Raw genomic sequence first — 17,218 nt, forward strand, 5'->3', positions numbered from 1 at the left:
TATTCCCAGAAGAACCCTTGAACATCAGGCTTAATGGTATATTCCACCCAAAATACTTGTACATATACCAAGAAGTCAGTATAAAGGAAATGTAGACCTAAAAGGATTGTTTAAAGGAATATTTAAATGATTATTTTCATTATTTAATAATCTGTTATCAGTCAGAACCCTGGCAAACTTATTTTCTTCAGTTTTTTTAGTGGAAGTCACAAATAAAGGAGCTCTTGGTTTTTCCCGGCGTTACTGAGTGAAAAGTTGCTGTTTCAACACAGACATGTTCACATGCATCCACAAACCTCTCAGCACTCAAACACCCACAGACAGGAGGCCGGCTGGACCGAGGCTCGGCGGCGTCCTCAGACCCACGAGTCGGGGAGTCGCTGAACTTGTTGGTCCGGTTTGAAGGCCTCCGTGTGGTCCAGTAGAAGTCCATGTAGTCGGTGTTGGCTTTGAACCGCAGCGACTGGCCGCCATCAGGTGGACCGGCTCGTCCTCGTAGGGCTCCTCCTGTAGCCTTGAGGGGACCACAGGAACATTCAGTAGCTGTTGGAGTTCTTCCTGTCAGGCTCGTGGTAGAACGGCTCTGAAGAATCTTGTACTTGTCTTATCTGGAACAATCTAACAGCCTAAACTGTTAACAGCGGTGTAAAGAAGCAAACACACAGGCATAGATTAGGACTCAAACTAGATTTATTTTAGAAAACAAATCACTTAGAGGCATTTGTTCACACATGTGGCTGAATAGGAGGCCGTCCAATCAGATTGAGGTCTTCACTCTGTAGGTTGTTTGTTGGTGAGACTCTTGGACCTCCATCAGCTGACGTGGATGTTTGATGGTCTTCTTCTCTAGTGCCAGATGATTCATCCATGAATTCAGCAGCTACAGACTGAAATGAAGCTCATGCTGCCGTTATTGAATTCCTGTTCCAGATCAAATGTTCAGAGCTCACCTTGAATGCAGCCGTCTGCTGTCTGATAGTTTTTCTCATTGTAGTCTTCAATAAAGTCTTTTTCCTCATGTCAGGATGTGGTGAGACTCTTTCTCAGTCTCTGTAGACGTCCCTCATTGTGCATCTCCAGAGAAGAAACAGAAAAACTGGTCACTGCTTCAGCATCACAAACGCTCTCCAGCATTGAGAGTGTTTTAGGAATTCATTCATTGTGTTGTGAACTTTGAAGGAGCAGAAACTTTACAGCTGCCAAAGATATGAGCTCCAATTCTGTATGTTTTAGGAAATGAAGTTCATCAAATGAACACTTGATTTTTGCTGATAACTCTCATTAAATTACTATAGAAATCCAACATAAAAACCTGTAAACTCTCAGGCAGCTTTTGTTAAAGTTTGTCTATAATTCTATCATCATATTCTGGAACCAGGACTCTGCAGAAGTTCCTTCAATCAGATACTTGTGTGTTTCTATTTAAGGCCTCAGGTTTGAACGTACAGCAGAGGATTAGAAAGGAGTGATTTTAATACTTAAATCAGTCCAGTAAATGTTTGGCGTGAAAATTATTAAAATTTTCATTTACATAGATTTGTGTCAAATAATATTGTAGAGTCTCACTTAAATATATCCAAATGAGTTCAGTGTATTTACATTTTATAGAATATTTGATTTCTGAACCTTAAATCCAGTGAGACGACCATCTTCAGTCGAGGCCAGTCAGAGAACTTCAAGACCTTCCATCAGCTGGACCAGATGTGGCATCATCTCCCTCTGAACATCTGGATGACAGGAGAAAAGACAGAAATCAAACACAGATCACAGAAATACAATTTATTCACTTTCGTCATTTTATAAAAGTAGCATGAACTTTATTAAAACTTGACAATATCAGTAATGAAAGTAAATGTTTTTATCTCGTGTTGAAGCTAAATTTAAAGTCAATTTTAATGACAGTTTATCCTGAGAGGAGTGAGAATGGAGCTTTTCTTTCCTTTTTAGAATATTCCCTCAAAATATTCTGTTTATTATTGGCTTTAGAAGCATTTTTCTTTACTTGTTTATTTTTAGATACCTCAGACTGATGCACTTTGCTGGTTTGCAGATAATTTCATGTATAATACCAATAAAGATCTTCTATTATAACATATTTTGCTAAAACAAGAACTGCAAACCTTCTCAACCATCTCTCAGGCTGCACAATTCCAACTGAAACCAAGAATTATCTGATGTAGTTATTATTATAATCTTTACTGAACCAGCCCTTGAATTAATAAAAATCTGTATATGGATATGATTTTCTCTGATGGGACCACTATGGAAGCCGTAGTAACAATTAACTATCCTTTGAAGGGAAAGATTAGGTCTTCTTCAGGTGGATAAAAAAAAAAAATGCTCTTCCTTAAAAAACAAACAAAAAACTGCATCCAATAAAGTAAATCTCTTCTGCACTGCACACATACTACACTTTTGTATAACTCTGGATGTCAGAGTAAAGGCAGACAGATCCACCGATCAGCCACAACATTCTGACCACTGACAGCTGAAGAGAACAACATCCATCATTTGTTCTAATGCAACGTTCTGCTGGGAAACCTTGACATTCATGTGGATGTTTGACATGTACCACCACCTAAACACTGCAGGACAAACAACCCCCTAGTCTCCATGGCAACAGCAGTCCTTGATGCCAGCTGCCTCCCTCAGCAGGACAAACTAAAACTGCTACTACAGGAGTGGTCCGAGGAACACGACAGAGCTAAGCTGTTCACCTGGGTTCCACACTCCCCACATCCAGATCTGATTGATCATCTGTGGGATGGTCCAGGATCAGCCTGGTCTAGGTAGGACCCACCCTGCAACCCACAGGATCCACAGAATCCACAGGACATCCCCAGAGGTTCTGATGAACCACTGGGTCAGAGGAGTTTTAGCAGCATAAAGGGACCAACACAGTATTAGTCAGGTGGTCAGAATGTTCTACTGTTATATTGTCATGCTGATTATATGATCAGTAAATGTTACCATCAATTATAACGTCCACATTGATCAGGAAAAAAACAACAAACTATCAGTTCATTCAGAAACTGTGGGGTTAAACCTAAAAACACAGACCTCAACAGCAGTTTGTTTCAAAGCAGAACACCAGCTGGTTTTCACTAAAGAAGCTTCAAGAGCAACAATTAAATGACAGTTTTGTTCTCATTAAGTTCAGAGTCAGACAAAATAATGTACACACATCAGGAAAAGAAAAACTTTTATAAATATTTCATTTGTATAAGTACTTCTATACATATAGATACCTCTTTCTAAGTTTGATCAAATCACAATAACTCTGTGTCCTGTTGTATGATGTTTTCCCAACAGATGGCGCTACCCTCATGAATGGAGCATCAACAAGTGACGTCTACAACACAACAGAAATGTCTGGAAGCCAGTAGCCACCACTTTGAGCACCTCTTGTAATTGTAGAGGCCAAAGATAACTTTTATTAATCTCGTGATGTCTGAATAAATTTGGTATTGAAATACTTATGCAAGTTTTTCTTTTTCCTGATGTGTGTAAACATTATTTTGGCTGACTCTGTATAATGGGTTTCTGACAGGTCACCAGGCAACATCTTTTTATAATAATGACAAACATACCTGCATTCTACAGGAGTGATTTTCCTCATGTGCAGGTAAAGATGTGTGAGGAGCTTAGAGATGACAGGAGCAGGAGTCATCCTCACTAATTCAGCTTCCACCTAGAAACAGAAACGTGTAAATCAGCTCAACAAAAACTAAAGCCTCAGTCAGACATAACAGGTATCGCATATTATAAACAACTTTCTTTGTTAACTCAGATTTTCTGCTTCAACCTCACATAAAAAGGGGAGTTTAATTCATCAGGTGACTGAAAATGAACGGCTTGTGCAGTTCTAGATCCAAAAGTAGGATGTTTCAACTCACGTTTTACTACAAATACATGCAGTAATAAATAAATACAATGGCTGGTTGTTAGTTTATTCACGACTAATGTCACTTTATATACTGGATTGAACTTGAGCAGTGGAAGAGAGAAGGAATTTAATGAAATTATAGAGATTCAGAGAGGGAATGTTGCGCAATGTTAAGGGCGGTTTAATTGAAACCAGCTGAATGTTAAACTTCAGTGCAGCTCAACGGGTTTCAGTTAACCTTAAAGTAAAATAACTTTTTTAAAAGCTAAAATACACAGCAGATAAATACAGGTTGAGAAGGTCATTCTAACAATGAGGACAGCTGCGGCAGCAACTAACACAGGTGTTCAGCGGTAAGTTAGCCACCTGTGCTAATTAGCCCGCTAGCTAACTTAGCCGCTTAGCTAACTAACTCGTCCGGACCAACTGCTCGAACACGACAAAACACAAATCTTCACTAGTCGCTGACTTAACGTACAACAAAACAACGCTACTGGTTAGAAGTATTTATCTTCTTACCGTGTTTTACTCCAAAAACAAGGTCAACAGCAGCCAGAGATGCTACCAGACGTGCCGACCACAGATACACATACACTAGATACGCTAGCACGCTGTCTTCTATATTATCTATGGTCTGACCAATCGCTGTTCTCTGGCTCCGCCCTCTGAGAATCTTGTTGTCGTTTGGCTCCACACTTGCTGATGACCACTTCCGGTCTCAGAAAATGAAAAAACTGACTTTTTTCGTTTCTGCCTCTTACTGATTTTACTTTCTTGTTATTCTAAATATAAAACGAAAATCAAAGCATTTTTAAAAAATCGTATATCCCTTTTTGATCATGAAAAGGAAAAACGCCTTGTATTTCAATTTAAATTTTTGTATTTTAAAACGAAAATCAAATCACCACTCGTTTTTTGTTTTTCAATACCCGTTTCAGAACGGAAAATCCAATTACCAGATCCGTACACGGACCACTTCACACAAGGTTGCACCATATACTTGTGGACCGATACAATTTTCTACATGCTAGTGAAAGTCCCGGTAGCTCAACTGGTGGCGCAAGTGACCCATTAAGAGGAGCCCATGTTTCTCCCCATCGTTCCTGTCACTCTCTCTTCTGTCCTATACAATAAAACCTGAAATAAGGCCAAAAAAAATAACTTCAAAAAATAAAATGTCATATAGATTTATATACAGGTCATTACAGAATTGGAGGACATTTTTTTCCCCACCCATCAAATTTCAAATAATCCATGTACAAAATACTAAAACACGCAGTTGTGTAAATGTACTTGTCCTGAGACCAAATGTAAAAAACACAGAAGAAAATAATGTTTGAAAATACTTTTTAGAACACCAAATAAATCTGGACTTCCGCCTAAAATATCATTTTTCTATTGTTCCACCCCCCTGATGACCAAATTGAATCTCAAAACAGTTAAAATGAAATTAGAATCTTTTTTTGGTTTTATTTTTTCATTGATGTCTCTTGTAATTGTGGGATTTTTTTAATCAACATAATATTTTAAATAATAATTGTTATGCATGGAACGTGTGTTCTACAACTACCCTATTAGCATAACTGTTTTAGATGGTAGATGAAAACGGTGAATTAATGATTTTTCATGTTTTCATAACGTCACCCTTCAGTGAATGTCTCACTGTACCTCATGCAACACTGTTATGCATGTTATCAGAATAAGACAAATTCTTTTTACTGTTTTACATCAGTGAGTTTGTCCTCTTGGTCAGCAGTAACAGCTAGCTAAATATCTAGCTTCTACTGCTGAGAAAAGGCTGACAATAACATGGATTAGCAACCCTGTTACTGTGATTAGAGTAGGCTTAGAAAACAAGAAATAAAACATGGAATAAAAATGGTACCATCAATGTGTAAGCTGAGCCAATCAAGCCTTTGGTCGTTTATTACCTATTATTGATGAATATGTAGCAGAAAACTGTAAGAGAAGGTTTATTTTTCAAAAATTTTAAAGCCCAAATGTCCTCCTCCAATTCTGGAATGGTCCATACACTTGAAACTCCAGGCAGCTAGTGTTTGCTAAAGAGAACAATGATACACACTTATCTGTTTTAAGCATCCCTATATTATAATACAGGAGAACTGCATATTCAGTATATAGAGAGGGATATTTGCACTATATGGATTTAACTCACCTTTGGAGGCATTAGCATACTATTAAATTACCCTTTTGGTAGCTAGTCACGGTCGTTGCAGTGGTGGAAAGTAACTTTATTTAACAAGTGTGCTTCCGTACAAATTTGAGGAACTTTTATACTTCCGCTTCCATAACAATTGTGTGACCACTGAAGTGAACAACATCGATCATCTTGTTATAATGCAATGTTCAGCTGGGAAACCTTGAGTCCCGACATTCATGTGGATGTTTGACATGTACCACCCACCTAAACACTGCAGGTCAAGAAACCCCCCAACTCCTTGATGCCAGTTGCCACCCTCAGCAGGACAATGCACCCCAACACACCTCAAGAACAGCTCAGGAGTGGCCCAGGAAGATGACAGAGCTAAGGTGTTCACTTGGGTTCCACTCTCCTCATATAAAGATCTTACTGAGCATCTGTGGGATGTGCCAGGATAAGCCTGATCTAGGTTGGTGCCACCCTGCAACCCACAAGACTTTCCGTACAATACGCATGTCACTTTTATCTTTTTGTGGTGATTTCTTACGCTGGAAAAACAAAGGATGTGTAATCCAATGAGGACACCTAGTGGACGGTGGGGTGAACTACATATAGACGTTGCGCCTGCTATGATTTACAACAATTTTAAGTAATAGCAGCCTTTTGGAGTCAGGATTGCACAGTGTTGTTAACAATATAAAAATAAATAAATCATATTGCGATTATTAATTTGCAATGTGACTTTTAGTAAGAATAGTAACTTCTGCATTTGCTTTTCCACTGAAATAAATCTAAAAACGATGATGCGAATGGTGCTGAAGTCTGCACCAAACAAGCTGTGTGTCTTACATCTAGATAAGTTGCATATATTTGTATTTTGGGGCACATTTTACCAAAATGTTTGGTTAATCTTACAGCCCCAGGTGCTGCTGTGACATTTTCTGATGTGAATCTGCACAGTTGTTGGTGCAGAGTGGTGGTTCTTAATGAGAAGTGGTTATTTATTTATTTTTTGTTCCCTGTAGAATCCTGTCAGATGTTTTTTTACAGGACGTGATGGATCATAAAATGGTTGGATGAGTATAAATAATGACAATTTTCACAGTCACTAAGTGTCCACAACCATCACCAAAACACTAAACAGAAGAATATGTTTTTTGGGAATTATGCTAAAGTTGCTCTGTTGGCTCAAAATAGCCCATTACTCTTCCTTTAATTTTTTACCCATTTATATGAATACAAACCAAGTACCCAAACCAAAAAAAAGCATTGCTTTATTGTATTGATTTGTATACTTCAAGGACAAGTGATGTTAATGTGAAAAGCAGGTTATTAAGTGAATTCAGTTACCATCATGTAGGTGGTGTCATAACTACGGTGACTATCTGAAGTGTTTTTGTATTTCCTAGTGTGTTCTATATTAAACAATAAAACAAAAAAAATAATTCATTACAAATTTACAGCTGTTATAAAGTACAGTTAATAATATCACAAAATCCTAGTACAGCAGTGTTTTCAAAAATGCCCTTGTATCACAAATAACATCAATGGATATCGTTGAACCCAAAACTTAATTCTCTCAGTGGCCTCAGAAACTCACTCACTCTCTCTGTCTCTGTCACACACTAATGCACGTCCTGGCCGCTGTCGTATCGTACTGCATTTAAACATGTGCTGCTTTTTTCCCCCCAGAAAAGGTGAAATTACAGCTTTCACCTTGACAACCAGCAAACTTCAATTGCACATTATGCAGCTCATACCTACAGTAATGTTATTATACTGATATCACAAGCAGATTAAAGACATTTGGGGAGTAGTAGTTTTAATTATTTCAGTTCTATCCTACGCAGCTGCAGATATCATGTTATATAGTTTGTTGATATGTCCAGACTGTTGCTGAGAAGATGGAGCAGACAGAGACATGTAAAGATTACTAGTAGCTATGACTATACCAAGCAGCTTGTGTATGGTTGAACCAGTTAGCAGGCACTGATGCAGATATTTGGCTGAGAATTTGTTGTATGCACCACATAAGACAGAATAAAGTGAAAGTCTAAGCAAAAAGTCGAGATGTGTATAATACAAAGTGTAAATAAGAAACATTTGGCATGCTTTATAGTAGTCCTTCTCTACTTTATATTAAGAAAAACAAAAGTCCTCATGGAATACCACAAACAAAATTATAATTTTGTTCTTTTTATGTTGCAGTGTTGCGTAAACAGCAGGCTACACAGTGGGTCAGGCTCCTTCCTGTTCTTGCAGTGTGGTGTGTATACAGTAGATGTGTGTGTGCGTTTTGTGTGCATGTTAGCATTGCAGTGTTAAACTGTCCTGTCGGCTCCTGAGCGCTTCCGCACTACCTTCTCCTCATTGACCTGGTCCACCGCCAGCGTCTCCAGCTCTGCCTGCGGCGGGGCCAGGGGAGGGGTGCCGTGTGGGATGCGGTGCGCCACGCCCACATGAGCCCTGTGCTGACGGTCCCGAGCCGGGCTGTGACGAGGACTGGCTGTAGCACCCAGGGGAGGGACGGGGGAACGCTCAGAGGCAATGGGAGGGATGACGGCAGGCCGTTCTCGCACTACCTGCGGTTCAGGAGACTCTCTACCTGCCTGCAGGAAGGGTGTGGGGTCGGGCATGGCATCGACCGCCTCCCGCAGCACCAACCGCCTGCCGTCCGGGCCGAGGCGGTACACCTCTGTCAACTCCGGGTGAAGAGGCTGGGAGAGGCTCTTCTTCATTCGGCGACGTGGGGTTTCAGGTTGCCTGTCTTTGGCCGGTGGAGGTGTGGGCTTGTATGACATGACTGGACTGACATTAGGGCTGGCCTCAGAGGAACTGCCGGCCAGCAGCTTTTTCTTAGTGGCGTGAAGTTGTGAAGTCAGATAAGCTATGGTGCTCGCTCTCTGCTCCAGCTCCCCAGACAGAACAGCCAGCTTGTGGCTCTTCATCTTAAGCTCCTCCAGGTACTTCTTCTCCCTCTCTTTGATGGTGTTTTCCAGGACGGAAATCATGGCATTCTTTTGCTCCAGGTCCCTGAGCAGCTCTGTGTTCTCCTCCTCCTTCTTCTTCAGCTGGGCCTCCAGCTCCTCACACCTCCTTTGAAGTTCCTTGCATCGGACCTCACTGCTGTCTGCACGCAAAATAAAAAACAACAGCCATTATATATAAGTACAGCAAATGTTTTTAGTAAACAGCAAAGAGAAAAGCACACACGCACACACACACACACACACACACACACGCACACTCAATACACATATTGCAAAGCCAGACTAATCGTTAGTGCATTAAGCGCAGACTATGGGCAGTCTGTCAGCTGACAGAGACAGTATGATCCTATGGAGACTCATCTGCAGTGGGCAGAGAGCTCCATTCTCACATTACAGCTCTGGTAGAGAGCAAGGACAATGCTCTCGTCTGACCTCCACCCTGCCCTGCCCCACCCAGATACAGCCTATACAGCCATGTTCCTGTATGTGTGAAATACAATCATATATTATCTATATAATATATATATATGAGCATATAAAACTCTTCAACATATACTTTACATTTCCTAAACTAAGTCCCCTATCAAATACAGAGCTGGTTATAAAGATGAGTATTAAGCGTCTGAAGGGGGGCTGGTATATTTTCACCCCAGCTGGAGCAGCTGAGCTCTGCTGCACTGAGCAGGTTGCAGGCCGTGTATTAGCGCTGTGACAGATAATCTCATTTCCTGCACTCCAATCTCTGAGATGTCCCACACTAACATGATAGTGCCTCTCACTGGAGGCCTTAACAATATTGATCTAGGCCAGCCATGTCAATAAACCTACAACATATGGTGATCCTGGTGACATGTAACATGCTTCAGTTACACACATCATTGTGGTCATCAGTAGTGGGTGAATAAATTCAACTGTACTGGGCCTGTTTGGGGCCTTCCTCGCTGTACTGTGGAGCTGGATCTAAATCAGACCAGTGAAGCAACTCCATGTCATGGCCACGCTACTTTGGTGGGAGGGGCGGCTGGCAATAAGCACCGGGAGCTCTGATGAACAGCAGGGAGTCCCACAGTGTAATGCTTCCTGGGTGGGACTTTTTTTACCAGGAAACAGAAAGAACCCTCTGCTCTCAGGCCTGTCCACTAACACAGAGCTCTATTTGAAAAGAATCAGTTGATTTACAGCCTTTAGTGTTCTAGAGTTTCATCTGCTGTGGACTTCACAAGTTCGATCAGTTGTTTAAAATAAAGCTGTACTCCGAGATATTACTAGAAGAAAATATTATTATATAACCAGATAGCAGCATTTCGAAGTTAATACAGCAGCTTATTTAATTTCTCTTGAGAGAGTAGTAAAGTCATGTCTCTAAAATTAATTCTAGATTAAAAAGACCAAAAGCAAGCACTGAAGACATTAGCAGTGATTAAATTTCTTGCAATAAATTAATATTGATGGTAACTAATGACAAAAGACACTGAATCCCAGAGGCAAAATCGATATGTGTGTGTACTACACAGTATGATGGAGGCTTACCTGAGGGATCAGAGCTTCTCACAGTGAGCTCATATGTCAAGTCTGTGAAAAAAAGAACATGGTTACTCACATGTCTGTGTTACATGAGGTTGCACAGGTGCAGATATCAAAGAGCATGCTCTTCATACAGGCCAACCGGTGGCAAAGCATGTCTAGGGAACACATGTCACTGCTTCCCATATGGTGCAGTATTCATTTAATAAGATTAGTGAGAGTTCTTTGTCAGCTTTAGCAAACAGGTTAACCCAGGATACTGGAAATCAGGGAGAAATCAGACAGTGTCCTGGTTTTCAGGGTGACTGTCCTTCTATTCCATCTTACATGGCAGAGTATATGCGTTAGTGGTAGTAAGATCAATACAAATTTTGCTATCACTACGCTTATGAGCTTTTCCCATAAGTCAATCATTCTCTCTGAAAGGTTTAGCAGGGGCACCACAGCATCTTGCTGACTTTTGGTCCCAAATATCCACTTAGGCTTTACACTTGTCCTGTTTTTGAATTCAGTGATGCTCATATCATAATTAGCATTCACTGCTTGCTCTGTGTTCTCATGAGATATCCTCTAAGAAGTTGTCAAATGCGCTGGTTTTCCACTGCAGCACAAAGGGAAGAGATGTAGCTACTCGCGGCTCACCTGTGCACTGCTGTTGTAATCTGCGGATCTCTGTGTGCAGCCCCTTCAGTGTGTTAGCATGATCCTGCTGGAGGAAGAGCAGGTTTTTCTGTGCACTGTGCAGCTGATTTTCCAGTGTAATGTTTGCTGATGCCATGGCGGATTATGTTTGGACACAAACTGGCCTTGCAACCTCCAAAAAGAGATGACAGAAAAGGAGGGGAGGCAGAAAAGACAGAGAGAGAGGGAGAGAGAGAAAGAGAGAGAGGAAGATTATAAATAAAAGTCAACCCATCTGGCGGACAGGCCGTTAATTCTCACCCTTTCCCCTATAAACATCTGGGTTTTGGGATTTGGTCCAATTTTGCTCTGTGTGCAAACCAGCTGGGTCAATCTGCTTTAGATGACAGATCCGACTAATCACAATTAGATAATACCATCAACTCTATCCGCAATAAAGGCCATTTGATGCTTCAACCAACCAATCGAGGGAAAAATGGTAATCCTGTTGCTGATTAAAAGAAGCGTGAGATTCACAGTTTATAGTGTGCACAGAAGGTATATATGATATCATTACTAACCAGGCTGGGTCAACACTAGAAAGATTATGTGACTATAAGAGCTTGCTGTAATTAACAACCAATCACTGGCATGAGGCTATTGCTTTAGAGTGAGCTGTGTGGGCTTTCAAAAAATGGATATCTGAAAGGTAACACCTATCTTATAAACACTAATCCGATCTATACTGTATACTGTAATTTTATTAGGACACGCAGTGGAAAAATTCTTTCTCAGCTCAGAAGTTTTTCAAATTCGAAAAGTCAAAGTAACCCCAACACAGAAACTTTTACTGCTACAAAATAATCTCATGCATGACCAAAAAGAAGACATTTTTTTCAAAAATCTAGACTAACAGTCATCACAGTGACACTGGGTGTGGCATGCTGGTCTTGTGACTGACTCTTCCTCCGCTGCCTCGCCCCACCATCCTCCTCCCTCTCCTGACTGTACGTCCTTGTCTCCAGCACCAATCCAGAGAGAGAAACAATCACTCACTCCCACCATCTCCACCCTCTGCCAGACAGCTATACTGGGTTATGGGTTGAGAGCACATTGATCCAAGCAAAACAGCCCTTCTGTCCAGAGAAAGCCTCTCACTGCATACATAAGTAAGCTTTAAAAAAAAAAACATCCCAGAGCTTCTCACTCTTACATCATCAACATGAATAATATATGCCGTAAAGCCCAGCTGGACATGCTTCCTAGTTTCAGCTGTTATCTGTGTCTTTTTTGTGTGTTTTTCCTTCACTTACAGGAGAAAAAGAGATGCATGTGATAACCAAAACACAGAGTGGTAATAACAAATACAGCAGTGGTGTGTCATGAAAGACTGAGGAGATAATCTATTATTGATGAGTAATGTGGAGTCCTTCCGGTAAACCCTGCGCTGCAAGCATATCTCTCATCCCAGCTCTTTCCTAGAATAGCTTCGATAGCTTTCCACTTGCAAAGACATGACCTCAGCCAACTTCAATATGAACATGGCTCATAACAGAGCATGGAGGTGATATACAGGGCATAGGAGTAAAGTGAATTAAAGCTGAACAGCAAAGTTGATCTAAGGCAGACTGACATCAAATGTGTGTGCTTTTCTTGTTTTTCCTTTGCTCTTACACCAACCAGCATTTCCCCATTCAGAGAATATAAATAATCAATGAACTGCAGCAGCATGAAACATTAGCAAGTAGCTACTACAACAGAAGCAATGCCTTTGCACACAAACGCCTAAACTTCGGCATTTTCTTCGCATGACTCTTCTAAATCTGTTGCTCGTATTTAAGAGCAAGATGTGTTTGAGTCACAACAATCAGCCCTGCTCAGGATATACAGCTACGTGCTAGCTGGCAGGGACGCTTCACACTTTCCACGACACTTTGAATTTCAGCACCTGCATTGCGGACAGCACCACCGAAATGAACCGCTGCTGGTCCTGGAGGAGGATCATTACTCCACACACTGTCAAGCTTCAACCTGATACATAATTCAGGATTTATTTATCAAACAAAACCTCAGTGGTCGTAAACCCGGGCCGGGCGAGCTGTGTTTGTGAACTACTTCAAAACATTCCCGTGTTGTTGTATGACTTAATGTACTGTAGGATGCCATCACTGCATTTCGTGGGGTCATCACAAAGCCTGTCCTTGCAGCTAATGTTATGCACTGCTGCTGTCCAGGGAGGAGCTGTCCAGTTTCAGGAACCGCAAACAAGCTAGCCCCGGACCGTGCTGCTGAACCACACCAAGCCCCCTTTAAAATCACTCAAATATCCGCCTGGTGAACAGAAAACGAAACGTACCAATACTAGAATTTGAAGCATTCAGTTTTATGGCATCGTGGAGATCTTCTGGTAAATTCGGCATACGATGAATGCATCACGATTTCAATATAACATTGCGCACATATTAGCAGCTCCCATTCTGTTACTAACAATTTAAAACATTTCTGACGGCGAAACAACAGGATTAATGAGCAAAACAATTGAAGAATTAAAATGTAATTGAAGTCCACCTGCTCCCATGAATGCCGAATTGAAGCTGACAGCTACAATAAGCGAAATAAGCTGTGGATAGATAAACATATGATTAACTGTGCTTATTTTGTAGTGTCTTTGAATTGAACGGTGTATCCATACAGGGAACTACCTTGCGTTATTTATGCTAGCCTAGCGGAGCAGCTAATGACGCTACGACAGCACCTTAACGTTACCCAGCGGGCGGCTTACCTTACGGCTAAAAATATGCAGCCGTCGAAGATGATAGAAAAGCGTTGAAACTGTCGTCAAACCGAGGAGCCACACCGGCTAAGCGCATTCCGCCGTGCTGGACATGGAGGCTGGATGCTGACAGCGGCTCGCCTCGGTCGGGTGAGAGCGGAGGGCGGCTGTGTCAGTTCGCTATCATCTCCCTGAGCTACTAGACAAAATAAAGCGATGCATCATGGGAAAGCAGGGGAAATTTTAGACGATCGAACCTACAGACAGTCAATCACGATTATTTCTGACCTTTATAATCAATGTTAGCGTTAATTTTACCAACGTGAATTTAAAAAGTGTAACAAAAGCGGCAAAACATTCCTTACTCACCTTAAATTACATTAAATGTGGAAGTAGCGGTGGTCCGTTACGTGCTACCGTTAGCAGTGACCAGCGTCATCACCATAGCAACAGAAAGTGTCACCTGCTCGGCAGTGATGCATTCACGCCACCTAGTGACAGCGTCGGAATATGGAGACACTCCCAATAATGTTGATATCTGATAATGTCTTGACGCCTATTAGACTGTATTTAGACGCCTGGTTTGATGTTTTATATGTCAGACTCCCGGACTTCAGTAAATTAAGGAAAGCGGATGCAAGTTGCTAGATGGAGTGCAGATGGTGGACAGCAGAGGGAAGCGTTGCTCTTCACAGGCAGTTTATTACAACATTATGCTGAGATTACTTTTTCACATGCCACATATTCTAATGCATAACAGACACACTTTCCCTCCACAGTCACAGTCGCAAGTTCACATAAAGATAGAGAAAAACGAAGGTTTAAGTGTGTTTGCTAAAATGAAACTGGCTATTAACCAACTGCTTTGGCATTTTTTTTGAAATAATCGTCACTGCTTCTTGTGTTCCATGCATTAATGAATTAGGGAAATACATGTGTGGTAAAACCATAGTGTGTATTAGACTGATGAAGAATGTCAAACACAGATCTGATTTTACATATTTATTTGTATGAAGCTTTTTGAGTTGTGACAACTAGTGTAATTACGTTCAACTACAATGAGTTTTTCCTCTGCAGTCTAATGTACAGTTTAGTACCACTAATGTAATGATTGGCCTCACAAACACAAGTTTAAATACAATTATTTTTTTAAATGGCTATGTACTAAGTTTTTAGTTGAAATTCTAAAAGACATTAAGTTGCTCTAATGTTAATAATAAAGAAAAAAATAACTTATCAAGCCAATTTTATCAGGTAGCCTCAACTAGAATGTCATTTTAACTCAACCAAGGTAAAAAATGTGAGTTTAAATTGCTCACAATATTAAGTTGATGCGACTACCAGTATTATTATGCCTCCCCAACCAATCAAAATAACTTAAAAGGTCTATCTAAATAATTAAATTAGAATTTTTATCCTGCAACCATGGATTAAGTAGGTGGTGGGAACAGGTCCCCTGAATTACTTTTTGGAGTGTAGCACAACTATTTAAAATTATATTTCATAATCAAACAAATACACGTTTAACATTATATTACACTTAACAGGATGATAATACCAAAATGTTCAATTGCACAGTTTGCCATTTAAGTCTTTTGCCAAGAAACATGTTTGTGTCTTTGGAAATTATTATGTAAGCAGCAGCAGTGTGGGATTACAAGAGCTATTTTTGCCGTAAAGCTGTTTTTAAGTGCGCACATATTCGGGTCAATAGGTAGACAGTTAGACTGGCAGGTAGGGCAATATGAGGCTGCTTAGGTGTGTTATGTGTTGTCAGTGGTATATGTATCCTGCATTGAGAAAAATTATTTACATTTGCTTTTTAGAAACTCAGTCTCAACAGCTTACTTCCTTTCAGTGAGGAATCAAAGCGGCTGCAGTTAATGAATAAACCAGAGAGTAATAAATTAAGAACTTCACCAAACAGAACTTTATGGGCAGCATCTGCTTCAAAGTGCATTTGCCAAATTTTGGTGCCGTGCTGCTTCCTTAGTGAGAGAAACATGCATGGTCAAGGTTAAGGTCATCTTTATTGTCCCACAAGGGGAAATTTGTTCTGCATTAAGAGTTTATGTAGTGTACTAACAGAATACAAATGGAAATCAACAACAACAGCAACAATAAATCAGAAACTAATGTAGGAAATGGAAGTACATGCCAAATACAAAAAAACAAAAGCAAAACCAGGTAGCTGTAGGAAAGCTGATTGATCAATCTGGGTTTCTGAAATAAAAATTCTATCAAATGTAGATTTAACTTATTCTAAACTGCAAATGTATAAATCGGTCTGTTGTGTATGTTTATTACAGTATATGCATTTCATTTGACTTGTGAAAATTGTGTTAATAAATTGTGTTTTTTTTTTCAATTTTTGTTTTACAGCTCCCCATGCAGTTTTCCTGTACAATAACTGAACTTTGTCTGAGTGATATCAGCTCTCTTGACTCTTGTGTTTCCTGGTCTGGGGTGTAAAAACTTAGGAAACAGTAGCCTTTTCATTACCGACTCAAAATATCACTTTAAATTATTTCTGGCTAGAGAAATTCCTCTGCGACATTGCTACTGCGTAAAACGATACAAACCAAAAACAAAAGCATCGATTTTCATTCCCGACCTAAAAATGAGTCTCACACTCACAAAAAGAAAATATCTCGTGGAATAAATGGAATTATTGTCCCCCTCTAGAAATGTTATTTTTCGGAAGCGGCCTTTAATCTCTCCCTGGCTTCGGTGTGTTTGTGATAGGGATTAAATTCTTCTCATTTCTTTATTTTTAGTGATCCTGGCACACCTCCAAGCTGCCTGCAGAAAGCAGCCAGTTCAGGAGAAGCTAAGTAATGCTCGCACCAGCAACAGTGAAGTGAAAAATAACTCCCCAACAGAGACCCCTACCGTCTATGTGATTTGTTTTACTTGCACACTGCCACAGACCTCCATATATCATAACAGGTAGTAAAGTAGCTCATTGAGAGGAACTAACCAAATAAAACAAGCAGGATTGACTCTGGACTCCTCCTGTGACTCTAACCGGCTTAAAGTCGTTGTTTTTTTGGCCTTTGCCTGCAGGGGATCCGGTGCTGGGTAGAATCCAGCTGAGAAATGTCCTTCGCACAGGCTGACCAAAGCTTCTCTCTCGCCAGAGGTGTCCTCAGTGGGATTTCCTTTAACAATCTGGCAACGCTCATGAATACGTCTGCAATTTGCTGCCGACTCCTTCTTTAGATTGCTCTTCTGTTTTTTATGAAGCAGCCAAGGAAATACAT

The 17,218-nt window shown here is 40.5% G+C and overlaps 1 protein-coding gene and 1 long non-coding RNA gene across 2 annotated transcripts; both read right to left on the minus strand.

The window, feature by feature from the left end:
• Positions 1-793: 793 nt before the first annotated feature.
• LOC129349145 (uncharacterized) lies at positions 794-4,730 on the minus strand. The gene is made up of 4 exons (XR_008602017.1): positions 4,406-4,730; positions 3,591-3,691; positions 1,627-1,727; positions 794-1,074 (listed from the first exon to the last, which is right to left on the minus strand). It is a non-coding gene; the product is annotated as an uncharacterized LOC129349145 (long non-coding RNA).
• A 2,565-nt stretch (positions 4,731-7,295) lies between these two features.
• On the minus strand, positions 7,296-14,406 carry ccdc92 (coiled-coil domain containing 92). Its single transcript, XM_023267244.3, has 5 exons — positions 14,325-14,406; positions 13,965-14,151; positions 11,204-11,375; positions 10,568-10,609; positions 7,296-9,177 (listed from the first exon to the last, which is right to left on the minus strand). The coding sequence occupies exons 3-5, from the start codon at positions 11,337-11,339 to the stop codon at positions 8,369-8,371; spliced, it is 987 nt and encodes a 328-aa protein (XP_023123012.1). The 5' UTR covers positions 11,340-11,375; positions 13,965-14,151; positions 14,325-14,406; the 3' UTR covers positions 7,296-8,368.
• Between the last annotated feature and the right edge of the window lie 2,812 nt (positions 14,407-17,218).

The sequence above is a fragment of the Amphiprion ocellaris genome, chromosome 6 (assembly GCF_022539595.1).
Source record: "Amphiprion ocellaris isolate individual 3 ecotype Okinawa chromosome 6, ASM2253959v1, whole genome shotgun sequence".
Lineage (NCBI taxonomy): Eukaryota > Metazoa > Chordata > Actinopteri > Pomacentridae > Amphiprion > Amphiprion ocellaris.